At 39.1% G+C, this 13,154-nt stretch overlaps 1 protein-coding gene across 1 annotated transcript; it reads right to left on the minus strand.

Moving 5' to 3' along the window:
• Window positions 1-5,569: 5,569 nt before the first annotated feature.
• On the minus strand, window positions 5,570-12,733 carry LOC109475775 (calponin homology domain-containing protein DDB_G0272472-like). The gene is made up of 3 exons (XM_019776572.1): window positions 12,670-12,733; window positions 9,507-9,578; window positions 5,570-6,584 (listed from the first exon to the last, which is right to left on the minus strand). The coding sequence occupies exons 1-3, from the start codon at window positions 12,731-12,733 to the stop codon at window positions 5,599-5,601; spliced, it is 1,122 nt and encodes a 373-aa protein (XP_019632131.1). The 3' UTR covers window positions 5,570-5,598.
• Window positions 12,734-13,154: the final 421 nt, after the last annotated feature.

Here is a 13,154-nt window from a genome sequence, read left to right on the forward strand (position 1 = left end):
ACTACATGTGCTGTTTTTTTCTTTCTTTCTCCGTTTGAAGACGTTGGTATGCCCCCACCCTTGTCTCACACCTGACTTAATAAATTTAATTACAGTCCTTCGGGGGTGCTGTTTAGAGACTTGTGTCAAGTTGTGAATAGGTAACCACTGTGGCTAAAATTGCACTAAATTGCACTCTAGAAAAATTAGTGTACTATAGTCAAAGTACAGTTTGGTACAGTGACCTAATGAGAAATACTTCGTATACTGAGAATAACGTCGGGCACGCAGCTGTCGGTTTTACAAGCTGTTTGGTTGTTACTTTCCGCAAGGGGGAGTCATTGAAAAACACCACCTGAACCATTCTATGAGCCAAATAGCTATATATATAGGTGCGGTTTTTGGCAGGTAGCCACAGTAGTAGTCTTCTGTCTACATCTCAGAAACCAAGGATAATGGTAAATGTGACCTTGAACAATAATTTTTTTTTTCGTTTTTCTGATCTCTCTTGCGTCACAGATGCCTAAAATATATTTGCTTTCGTCAGAAAGGTATGTTTTCGGTCTGGGCCAAGTGGAGCAGTTGTGGTGTGTGTACGCATGTACTCTAACGTAATAACTGGCTTTTTTGGATGCATTTTATTTTTTGCATGTAGATAGCTATTGTGGGACTGTCGTTCAATTTCTGGCTTTGCCGTATCGGACTTTTTGTGCATGTGGTGATTGTGAGCGTACAACATAGCTCGATATTTCGTGAATGGATCTTAATGATATTAGGTAGATGAGCAGCAGTTATAAAGGACTCGGACACCCCGGTATTTGTGGACGCACTCGGGGACCAGGGCAGGTGGGAAACACATACCTTTAATGCATGCTTCATTACATGTAAAGTATACGTAATTTTGTCACTGATCACCTTTTCTCACAAAGCGAGATACCAAATCCAGTGCAGGTCGAAAAAAAAAGCCTGTCAATTTACCGTTAAGCGTTGCCGACCGTCCTGAATTTACCGTTAAGCGTTATCGGCCCTGCTGAATTTACCGTCAACCGTTGCCATGACCCCGCATGCAGACCCTCATAAAGTGCAAAAAAGTTTATGTCTAAATTGCTGCAGAGAGTTGTGTATTTTGGATTTTCCATAATCACTACACTTGGATTTTTAACAAGCGATCGCCACATCCATTTGCTTGTATACACCATTATTACTAAAGACACCTACTGTAACTGCTTATATACCTACAAATTACAGTAGACATCTGCATATATACACAAGCATTATAGTAGAAATGTAACAGTTTATTGTAGACATCTAAAGATCTCTAAAGATTATATACCTCAGCATTACTGTAGAAATCTACAGTATATATACCTCAGCATTACTGTAGACATGTACAGTTTATATACATCAGCATTAGTGTAGACATGTACAGTTTATATACCTCAGCATTACTGTAGACATGTACAGTTTATATACCTCAGTATTACTGTAGACATGTACAGTTTATATACCTCAGCATTACTGTAGACATGTACAGTTTATATACCTCAGCATTACTGTAGACATGTACAGTTAATATACCTTAACATTACTGTAGACACGTACAGTTTATATACCTCAGCATTACTGTAGACATGTACAGTTTATATACCTCAGCATTACTGTAGACATGTACAGTTTATATACCTCAGCAATACTTCAGACATGTACAGTTTATATACCTCAGCATTACTGTAGACATGTACAGTTTATATACCTCAACATTACTGTAAACATGTACAGTTTATAAACCTCAGCATTACTGTAGACATGTACAGTTTATATACCTCAGCATTACTCTAGACATGTACAGTTTATATACCTCAGCATTACTGTAGACATGTGCAGTTTATATACCCCAGCATTACTGAGACATGTACAGTTTATATACCTCAGCATTACTGTAGACATGCACAGCTTATATATTTCTGTAAACAACTACGGCTTATGTAGCATAGAAATGTTTAGATATATTTTAGCAGCATGATTTAACAGTATATTGAATCTGTGGTAATGTTTTAGCTTTCAAAAGAGTGAAATGGTTTAATGCCTTTGGTTTGTTTGAAAGTGTTGTATACGTCTTGCTTTGCATCGTCCGAGTCAACATGAAGGTAGAGGGCGAGGAGGATGCAGCCCACAACAAGAAGCAGCAGCACCAGTACACTCGTCACGCAGAGGACTACCTTCTGACGATTCATATTTACTTCCCTTCGTTCTCTCTGTAGGAAGAGCATGCAAAAGAAAACTAGACATTAACAAAAAATTTTTAAAGCTTAACTTTAATTCCCAAGCATATCTTTTGGTGGGGGTAAGACAGTATCAAATTGGCCAGTCCGAGTGTAACCATTTCCCCATGGTGGCCTTACCCCACCAAAAGATCTGCTTGGAGATTAAACTTCACCTGGTTTAGCACAACAAACCATTGCATTGTTTATTCTTAATGCCAAATGCATTTATATGTATGTTGCGCAGCCTCTTCTTCTGCTATATAATGTAATCCAACATCACAGGGTGTCTACTACAGCACACGTTACCATGTTGACAGACGTGTGGTCCAGGTTATTGACATCATTTGTTTGAAACTGAGAAAGAAGATGAAGGAGTAGAAAAAGAAGAAACCAAACAAAACAATTGTTTTTTTTTCTTATACGAGGGTTAATATGAAAATATATCTTAGGGCACATCATAAGCACATTGGGTGATTATTATCTGAGTATATAATTGACAATCATTATGGCACAGATTTACAATCAACAGTCGTTATCAATGGGTTGTTAATTTGTCCTGAAAAACCACAACTAAGATCCCGGAAAGAGTACACCTTAACCCAGAAGTAAATATATGTGGCATTTTATATAAAAGCCGTGAGACGTTGCCCATACCAAACACGCAATAAATCAACAATTAAAAAAAAAAATGCCAACCTTGATAGCATTGATCTCAATCGGAGCAAGTCCTCCGGGCAGCAAATCGTTTGGTGGAAGAGCCTTTTCTTCGTCAAAATTCGCCATGTTTTATCTATTGGGAAGAGAAGCCTGAAGTTTAGAAACATTGCAACCAAAATAGGCATTACCCACATTTCTATAAGAATCTATTAAAATATGATTACCGCTGACTTATTCCCAACAACCAGCAAACAAAACCTTAATCGTGGCTTAACCCCAGACCACTCGCGAATGTTTTTAACTGTTTTAACATTCAGCAATCTTGTGCTGCCTAACAGTAGCCGACCTCGCCGAACACCAGACAACAATAGCCGACTTCGCTCCCGACCTACTCCCAACTATGGTCGGGGGAGTTCGGCTATGTTCCGGAGGTCATATTCTGCTACGTGAAGAACAATCATAATTTGTTTTAAAAAATCGACAAAAGGTAAAAAAGCTCCCCAATAAAAGAATCAACAACAAATATATTAATGCCACACTACAAAACACATTTAATCAAATGTAAACACAATGATCCTACCTGCTCAAAGCACAATACTTAATACCTCCGTCTAAGTTGGTGTCACCAGCTTAATGAGGAAAAGTCAAACTAGTAAGGTGCATATCCAACCTGTGTAGGCATAATTACCGGGTATTATTAGGCGCTTCACTTACCACGAATAAAGCTATGCCAGTTTGCTTCAAGGAAACAAAGCACCAATCTTTAGTAATTGAACTAAAAATAGGCATGACAGTCACAGTTTCCGGCATTGGGACGTATAGGGGGATCCCCATGACGTCACACGTATCTAAACCCCCCGCCATACATTCTGAACCTTCCCCTGATTACCAACCAAGGTCGGGAGTAGTTTTACCAGACTTAGGCCACGCCTACCTTTTCATACGAGTTGAATCGAAGGCAAGTTGAGATAATTTTGAGTCAAATTTGAACACCGAGCACTACAGACCTAACTCCCAAACGCCAGCTAAGCTAACCAATGAGGTTAGTACAAGACTGATATTAAACCTCCTTGAGCTAAACTATGACCAAACATACCATGTTTTAAACACGATCTAATCATATCCATTGTTGGTGGGGGAGGGATGTGTGTACGGGAGACGACATCCGGGTATGAGTGGGAGGGAATCGAGTGTGTTGATACAAGGTCATTTAAAAAGAAGCTGTTACGTTTAGAGTCGTCATCAAAAGGCTTAGATTCTCGTCCTATTCTGACACATTTACTTTATCTGCAAGCGACTACATCGACTAAAAGGAACATTGGCCTGACTACGTTGCCATTTTGCCATTACGTGACGAGACAGGAGTGTGTATATGAATGAACCCCTGAGGCGTACAGGGAGGTCACCTGTGACGTCACGCAGGCGCGCGTCCTCGACAAGGTTCAAAGGTCAGGGCTATCAGGCTGTAGTATTGATCGAGGTAGCATGACAAAGTTTCCGGCCTATGGAGATTTCTATAGTTAAGAACCCCAAAGTGACCTACAGAACTTGAATATGTTTGAGGTCAAGGAATAATGTACAAAATATGTGAAAATGGGCTAAAGTTTGTCAGCTAGGTAACTCCTGAAACAATCTTTTCAAAACCGCCATGCAGAAGGTCATAGAACTGCAGCACTAGGCTGTGGCAGTATCAAGGCGCAAATCTACGCTAACCGAACAAAGATCAGTCTCAAATCTGACGTATTCCTCTACCCTGTACCACAGTAGCCGCCTTGCTGTCGTACACACAAGAATCGTTGCGCCTTTCATAAGTATACGCCGACCTACTTTGTGCCCGTACTACTTTTGACTACGGGGTTTGCCCATAAATACTATGTGGTGCATTACCTTGACGTCGCAGGACACAATCTCCAAGCAGATCTTTTGGTGGGGGTAAGACAGTATCAAATTGGCCAGTCTGTAACCATTTCCCCACACAGACTGGCCAATTTGATACTGTCTTACCCCCACCAAAAGATCTGCTTGGAGATTAGCAGGACACAATGTTTATGGACAAACCCCAAAGGAGATGTTTGAGCCAATATAATTCGAATTAGGATATTTTAGAATCTCGACCTAGTACGGTGCGTCGGCTGCATTTCACATGACTCCCACAATGTGCCAAATAAAGGTTGATAAAAAAAAGGCAACAATCATACATAGTAGTCACTGTTCTTTTTAATACAAAAGACGCGTCTATTGTAATTTACAGGTGCATCTATCCAACATTTGTTAAGTGACATCAAATGTGAGTAACAAATCCAAAAGACATTTGTCTTGATACCTTGTGCAGTGAATTATGTGCAATCCTAGTTGTGAATGTGCGTAAAAACACTTGATAAAGTGAAATTAACTCTACTAGTCGTGTTGTTTTTAACAGTTATTAATAATATATGTTCGCTTTATAAATTCAAAGATTACATGTTTATCCTTACATATCTCATTTATCTGAAGAATTTTCCAAATAAAAAAAAAATGTAAAAATGTTCTTGGGTTTTGTTGCATATTTAGCCTTTGGCATCTTTTCGAATTAGAATATTAACTTAAATGTTTCACAAAATTCCCTGAACTGGTATACGTAGTCTATTTTTACGTATTAAAAAAAACAATATTTGATAATTCCACAGATACAGTCTATTATGACAGACTTAGTGATCCCTTAGCTTAACTGTGAGTCCGGTGTGTCCCTATGGAGCGTGTCCAGTGCATTACCGGACCCTCCCAGTGCAGTTAGCGCGGCATCATTCTGCTTCTCCAGCGCTCTGCTCTGTTCTATTGCACGAAGGCGTTCCAACACGGCCTCTTCTCTTTCCCGGATCGCCTTGTTCATCTCCCGTATAGCTGCGTCTCGGTCTTTCTTGGCTTCCGTCATTTCTTTTTCCATCCTGTTCCTCTCTGACACTGCCTGGACTTTCTCGCTGACGGACTCGTCGCGCGTTCTTTCTGACTCTTCCTTGTCAGCCAGCGCCTTGACCATGACGGAGTTGTATCTCTCCTTCTCTTTTTGTGCGGCTGTTTTTTCTTTCAGGAAGATGTCACGATCTCTCGCTGCAGAGATAAGCTCGGCTTGCATTCTCTCCCTCTCGGCAACAGCTTCGTTCTTTTCCTTCACGGCGCGGTTTCGCTCCGCCACGGCGACATCTCTCTCCGAGAGGGCGTTAGCCAGCACGCGGTTCTCCTGCCACGCCTGGTCTTTTGACCGCAGCGCTTCGTCTCTCTCCCGCCTGAGGTCGTCTTTGTCCCGTACCGCCGCTTCCCTTGCCCGATCGTAGCTCTGCTTCTCCCTCTTTGCTGTCTCCTCCGCGCTGAACGCCATGTCTCGCTCTCGGCGTAGCTCGTCTTTCTCAAACCCCAGCTTCCTCAACTCTTTCTCCAACGTATCGACCTGTAGGAGTGTCATCCGCTTGTCCCTGACTGCTTCATCTCTTTGTGAATCCGAAGCCTCCTTCTGTCTGCGCGTCGACTGCAGCTCTTTCTCTAGATCTGCGATCTTCTGCTCCAGATCTTCCTGAAGTGCGATCATACGATCAATGAGGGATCCTCGTTCTTCTTTGATGTCGTCGTCGAGTTTTCTCTTCAACTCTTTGAGTCTCCGCTTTAGGATTTGTTTCTCTTCTTTGGTGATGTGAGCAGACTTGGACTTCTCTGTTTTGGTAGAAGAAACAAGTGATACAATGAGAATATGGTCACCAGCTACGTAGTTGACAGTTGCAAAAAACGTACAAAGAAACATACAGAAAACCAAATGCTTGGATAAAAATAAAGAGATAGTAAACATATGGCGTAAAAGACATTTTTGTATGCGTTCCAAATACTTGTCGGCGCCTTTATTTATTGTAAATCAACTAATATACTTTAATTAGTTTAAACAGTGCACTCCTAGGACTTTACCATAATTTTGTATATATGTTTAAAGGCATTCCAGTTTTTGTAATTGTTTTACTTCGACTTTTCCAAAGCATTGGACAATGAAATCTCTTAACCCTAAACAGTACACCTGGGGTCCGCGCGGACCCCAGCACTATATATTCTGTAATATTTTTTTTGTTTCTAAAGATTTTTTTCTGAAATTTTAGGTAATTGTCACCCACAAAGTTGTCTCTCAATACAGTGCAGAAAACTCCGTTTCTACAATTTATAAAAAAAATTATATCTGATTTTCTTTTGGGGTCCGCGCGGACCCCAGCCGGCTTTCGATCATAATGGATACACTGGCGTTCTTATACATTACCTTATTTCCGTTTTTATATGTTTTTATACACTCATCGTATGTCTACCAAGTTTTCAGAGAATGGTGTAGTAATAGAATTAAATTTTAATAACTTTGGTGTAATTATTTCGTCATATGACGTCAGAGCTAATAATATAGTCCGCCATATTGGATTTTGACCAATGACGTCATCAAATTAGCATATTCTATGCATATGAAATGATTTAACTTATATTTAATTATGTAAGATGTTATTAATGTTAGAAAGGAAGTGTAATTTGACATAAACCCATATTTTTTATGTTTAAACCAAAATTACTGATATTTAAAAAAACTGCCCATCAGAAACCCGTTGCCATGGTAACATACAAAAAATAATTAACTTACTAGTATTAAATTAATATAAACATTTTCCTAGATACATTTTAGAAAGGTCACCAAATTTGATGCTTCTAGGGTAAGCCGTTCAGGCGCTATCTGAGATTAAAGTTGGGCCTGAAAAGCCCTTTCTGTCTGAATAGGGCTTAAAAATTTGGTATTTCTTATTTTCTTCTTTTCTTCACCAAAAAATAAGAAAAGTTGAAAATGCATAATTTTTGTACGTAATGTGGACATAGAGGTTCACACATCACTTTGCAAAACAATTAAGCTGGTAGCATGTTGACAATTTCTAAAATTAGCAAAAAACTGTTCTGGGGTCCGCGCGGACCCCAGGTGTACAGATTAATCAGTCCGGGAAGGTGTTCTCTTGAGGGTTAATTATTTAAATAAATGGTTTTTATTGTCCAAACAGTACCCGTGCAGTCGCAGCCTTTATACGGCTGAATTGGTGCAGGGTATCACATAATAATCAATACAAATCACAACAATTACAACAATCAAATAATACACATATTTGTTCCACAATCATTTTTGTGGAACTGTCGCAAGGGTCTGTGCGGCTGCCATTCGGCGCCACAAGGTGACCTCAATACGACTTTCCCCAACCGAAGTTAGGTACCCATTCACACCTGGGTGGAGTGAGGAAATTCGTGTGAAGTGCCTTTCCCAAGGGCACAACGTCGGGGCGCATGTTCAGACGTGTCCCGGGTACGACTCGGAATCGAACCCGGGTCTCCCGGTTCACAGTCGATTGCTCTAACCACTACACCACCCGACGCCCTTTATAAGTGGCATTATAGGTACTAGTATCTGGTGCATTGTTCATTGTGTCGAAAACTGGGACAACAACATTCCATATCGAAGAATACTGTTATTATGAAAAAAAAAATCGATACAGAACAATTCATTTTGGGATGAGGACGGAAACGGACACATATACGCTGTACTTACTCCTAAGAAAATATCTGCCATTCTAGTTGAAATCAAGACTGTATCCTATGTCTTCACAGATTGCTATTCTCACAAACAATATATTTCAAGTGAAGTCAGCGAAGCTTAGATATAGATAGAGAAGAATAGAAAATCTAGGATGAATCTATCTATAAGTTATTCGAACAACAGCTTTCTTGCACCTGTAAGTGTCACACGTGATGTTTTGGCAGAATCGTGTCTAATCGCAGAGAATTCAGCTCTGGGTAATTATACTTGATGAACCGGTTTTGTTTTGCTGCATGCCAGCATTACAAAACGATCACTTAAATCTTTCTAAACAGGCGTTTCCATCATCAAACCTAAATCTCTACATTATCTGCCAATACCTAATAGAAGATCATATGCCTAGCTATAAAGTATTTCTTAAAGGCTGATGAAACACATAGCAACTTGTCAGGGAGTCGGTAGAATGTTGGGATTCGTTTAGAAAAGTGTCGGGCGGTCTGCGTTTTTTTAGGGTTGTTGGAAGTAGGTTAAAACATTCAAAACTCGGTTGAGCACAGGAGTAACCAATGTTCTTGTTCTAAAATGGTCTTTTGCGAATTTTAGACATCACTTAAAACGGTCAGAATGTTCTAAACCTTCCTCAAACTTTGGTTGGTTGGCAATCCGGGTCGAGGTTGGGAAAGATTCGGAAAGTGGGTCAGCGACTTGGCAGATTTAAAACATTAAAAAAAAAACATACAGTGTCTTATTAGCCTTCTTTTTTAAAAAAAGTCTTACTGCCTTTTGAAATATTCTACGAAGACAAATAGTATGTAGAAACAGGATGGATATCAAAATTTAGCAAAGTGAGATAAGAAACGGAACTGTTTACAGCTGCATGCACGTATGAAATTATAGGTTGACAAACAAGAACGCCTCTGTTGTTTAGACAAATACAATCTACTGTACACAACTGAGGGCGGTTAAAGCCAAGAAAACAGTATTAAAGATACGAAAAAAACCCTCCAAAGAATCGACGATTTTTGGAACAATTTTACCTGGTGTCGGCACACGGTCTCTTGAAAGACGACAAAACCCCACCCTGTTTTTTTTTTCTTCTGTCACGAGCTCTTAGCCCTAGTGACGTCACCTGACCACAATTGACGACGTCCTCGTCCTGTAATCAGGCGGCTAAACTCGATCCGATGACTCTTTATTCTATACGTAATATGTTTTACAACTTTGGGATCATTTTGTATTAAATTCCCACAGTACTTGTAGGTAAAATTTAATGTACGAAGCTGATAATTAAACAAAAAACAATTATCAGAGTATTTTGCGCCGTTTTTCGTCTATGTATTAGGAAACGAATTGTGACAACTAACTACTTACTTAAAATGTCCCTTTTGTCACTACTTTCATAGCAAATTACAGGTTGGTTCATCATCGGATACAAGTAGCACTGGGACATACAGTCTTATACAACATTTACACGTTACAAGTCTTCGTAAAATGGATAAGGCCATGCCGACTTAATTTTATGGATGGCATCCTCTGAAGACCCCCAAACTAGTGCGCGCGGGCCGATAAAAAATATTCCGGCTGAAAATAAAAATGCTACTAAACCACAGGAATACAATGCTGGTATTGTGAATATTGCGGTAGTAGATAGCGACGTATACGTAAAGACAGCACATGCTGGCTTTTTGTGGAATGTATGAATGGGCACTGTACGTATGTACTGAGTTCTTGAGTCGTGGAGCTTTGGTAGCCTGGGTGCCCGGCTTCGTCCGGCTTCGTATTGTCGCTGACTACCATGGACTACCCAGGCCTAGAGCCAGGCCAGAGCCTTGGTGGACGTGATCTTTTCCTTTTTAGAACAGGCGAAAATCAATGCGCGCGCAGATGTCATCCATAAAATTAAGACGATGTGGCCTAATACGCAAATTAAAATAGGTGTCGACTTGTTGAACAGGTTTTTCTTCGAGGGTATCATGTCCTGACGCATGCATTTGCTACAAAAGTACAAAAAGTCCCACCCTATGCATATTGTAACAAAAACAATCTATGTCCGTACAAATTAAAAGCTTTTATTACGAAATTCCTTCTTGACAACCAGTTTTTTTAACGTTTCGGTAACCGTCTGTCACCTTCTTCAGGGCATTTCTGAATGGTCTACATCGTACAACACAGGTGTCGCTTGTATAAATGTGTTCCAAAATTAAAGGTTTTAACATATATATGCAGTTCTATTCTCATAGAAATAAATACTTCACTGTACTAATATTACGACTGTTTGTTTCATGTCTGGAAAATTGTGAAATTTAGAAATTTACACAAAATCTTTTTTTTTGTGTGTGTGTAATAAAGGATCCCAGGATTCTACAGTGGAAAGTGCTACACAATGTCTATCCGACTAGGGTAAAATTACAAAGACAGGGCATTTTCGAGAACGACAGATGCTGGTTTCGTTACTCTTTTTGACTATGTTGAACATTTTTTTCTATTGCGATATTGCAAAAACCATATGTTTAGAAGTAAAGAAAAATTTTCTTGTATCAAATACTCGGATAACACATTATATCCCTACACGACATTATTCTTGGTTATACAGGAAATTAAAAAAAAATCATTATGATAACATATGAATATTACTTGCAATTTTCAAGTACATATACAATGGAATATTTCTATATTGTATGAAAACAAATGCTTCTTGATACGTTTACTGTAAACATTGTTTGCCATATGTAATATAGGTATTATTTGACGGTAAATATTATTTGCAAACGTAAGTTTAAAAAAACGTTCGTATCGAAATGGTTATATATATATATATATATATATATATATATATATATATATATATATATATATATATATATATATATATATATATATATATATATATATATATATATATATATATATATATTGCTATACATGTTGATAACATGCTTGTGTATCATAATCAATGTAGCGTAGTTATCCATATAATATAAAATGATCACAAACTTGAAAAACCTTTGAAAATTATTTACACAGTCAATAGTGGCTACGTTACAGAGGCTTCTTATTAGCCCAGATGACAATATCTTGTATACCCTATCAATATATATAGTCCGAACACGAACATGACATTTAAAGTGTATCAATTTGTCAAAAATACAACATGCTTTGCATATTACTTTATGTAGTACAAAAACATACCATTTTACAACTTACATTAAGCTGAGCTAACATAATGTAACACATCACACATGACGTCAAACTGTAACATGAAAGGAATTAACCATATCATAATGTTACAATACAGAAGATACTGCTTCAAACTATCCATAATTAAGATAATTAAGGATTGAAAAATCGGCACTTAAAAAGTGACATTGTAAATCATCAAAGCTTGTCCTTTATAGATTACGTACATTCGTGGAATATAATTAATTACTATAAAATATCCAGTTTATTACATTTTGTGACCTTTGTTTTCGGGCTTTTTTGCTCATCATTTCCTTTTTTCGGACAGATGGAACTAGTATTTAGTCCATCTGATATCTTTAATGCAACGTTTTTTCTTTGTTATCCTTGTAACAGGCCAACCTAAAGTGCAATTGTTAAGATCGATAAAACATCTTCTTTGAATTCATACGGTGCGCAGCATAAACAAATTTTAACGGGGGTGCCCTAATTTCGGACGTGCCCTAACTCCGGATTGAATTTTTACCGATCTTATTATGCAAAAGTACACTGGATACAACCCTCCTCACGTGAGACGAGAAGTACACACAATCGCATTTTAACTGTCAAAAGAAAGCTAAAATATCATGGAATTTTATTCTAATTTTTGTTTACTTAAAGTTTTTCTCAACGCCCGAAGATAGCAAAATTACGAAAGCGTTCGAAGTCAGGACACACTGTCCAGTGTAGCCGCATTCACGAAGGTACATTTACGAAAACGTCTCAAAGGTTTGTCACTTGTAACACGTATCGGGAAGGCTTTGTGAATAGCATTAATGAATTTCTTATTCAAGTTCACGTAAGTACGTTGTTTACATTAATGTTCTCAAAATTTATTCATCAAAAACCTGAACACTCTCTGACAACTAGCAATAAAGTGCCGTGAATTCCAGCGCGTGAAAAAGCGTCCGAAGTTAAGGCACCCCAAGGTTTAAATGTTCCATTCTCCATCAAAGATCTACCTAAAGGTAAGGTCCCAATTACCTCGGTGCCCGTCAGGGATGTAGCCCCGGCTGGCCCCGGCCGGGCTCAGGAGTCTGGCGGGCATCGTCTGTCGTGGGCACAATTAAAAGTTTCCTTCAGTAGCATTTTGTTAAAAATTTTGTCAACCTCTTTGGTTGGTCTCCGGCAGGCACCCGGCAGGTACCCGGCAGATTCTCTGACGATGTATTGTACTGACCAATAAGTAATGCAGAATTCACGCTTTTGTTGTGATCATTTGATCTGTGACGTCACACATGTTACCCGGGTTTACGAAGTACACACCTTTATTCTGTTCATCTGGTCTGTGACGTAACAAATGTGTCCCGGTGGACTGCCGGCAACCGGAGGGGCACCTCTCGGTGTTCTCACGGTGAGGTCACGGTGTCTTTTTGTCAGCGGGACCCGGGTAGAATTTAACTCAGAGTTCAATTCTTCTCGGGGCCCCGCCGGGCCCAAAAATAGCCCGATAGCCGCGGGGTGTCCCG

This window comes from Branchiostoma belcheri, unplaced genomic scaffold, assembly GCF_001625305.1.
Source record: "Branchiostoma belcheri isolate BF01 breed outbred unplaced genomic scaffold, Haploidv18h27 scaffold1, whole genome shotgun sequence".
NCBI classification, from domain to species: Eukaryota; Metazoa; Chordata; class Leptocardii; order Amphioxiformes; family Branchiostomatidae; genus Branchiostoma; species Branchiostoma belcheri.

What these genes read in the sequence shown, in the direction of transcription:
- LOC109475775 (XM_019776572.1), bottom strand. Translation starts at nt 12,733, where the DNA reads ATGCCCGCCAGACTCCTGAGCCCGGCCGGGGCCAGCCGGGGCTACATC. An exon ending in CATCCCTGACGGGCACCGAG is followed by an intron (nt 9,579 to 12,669) that starts GTAATTGGGACC and finishes ACTAGGGCTAAG; the next exon opens with AGCTCGTGACAGAAGAAAAA. An exon ending in AGACCGTGTGCCGACACCAG is followed by an intron (nt 6,585 to 9,506) that starts GTAAAATTGTTC and finishes CTACCAAAACAG; the next exon opens with AGAAGTCCAAGTCTGCTCAC.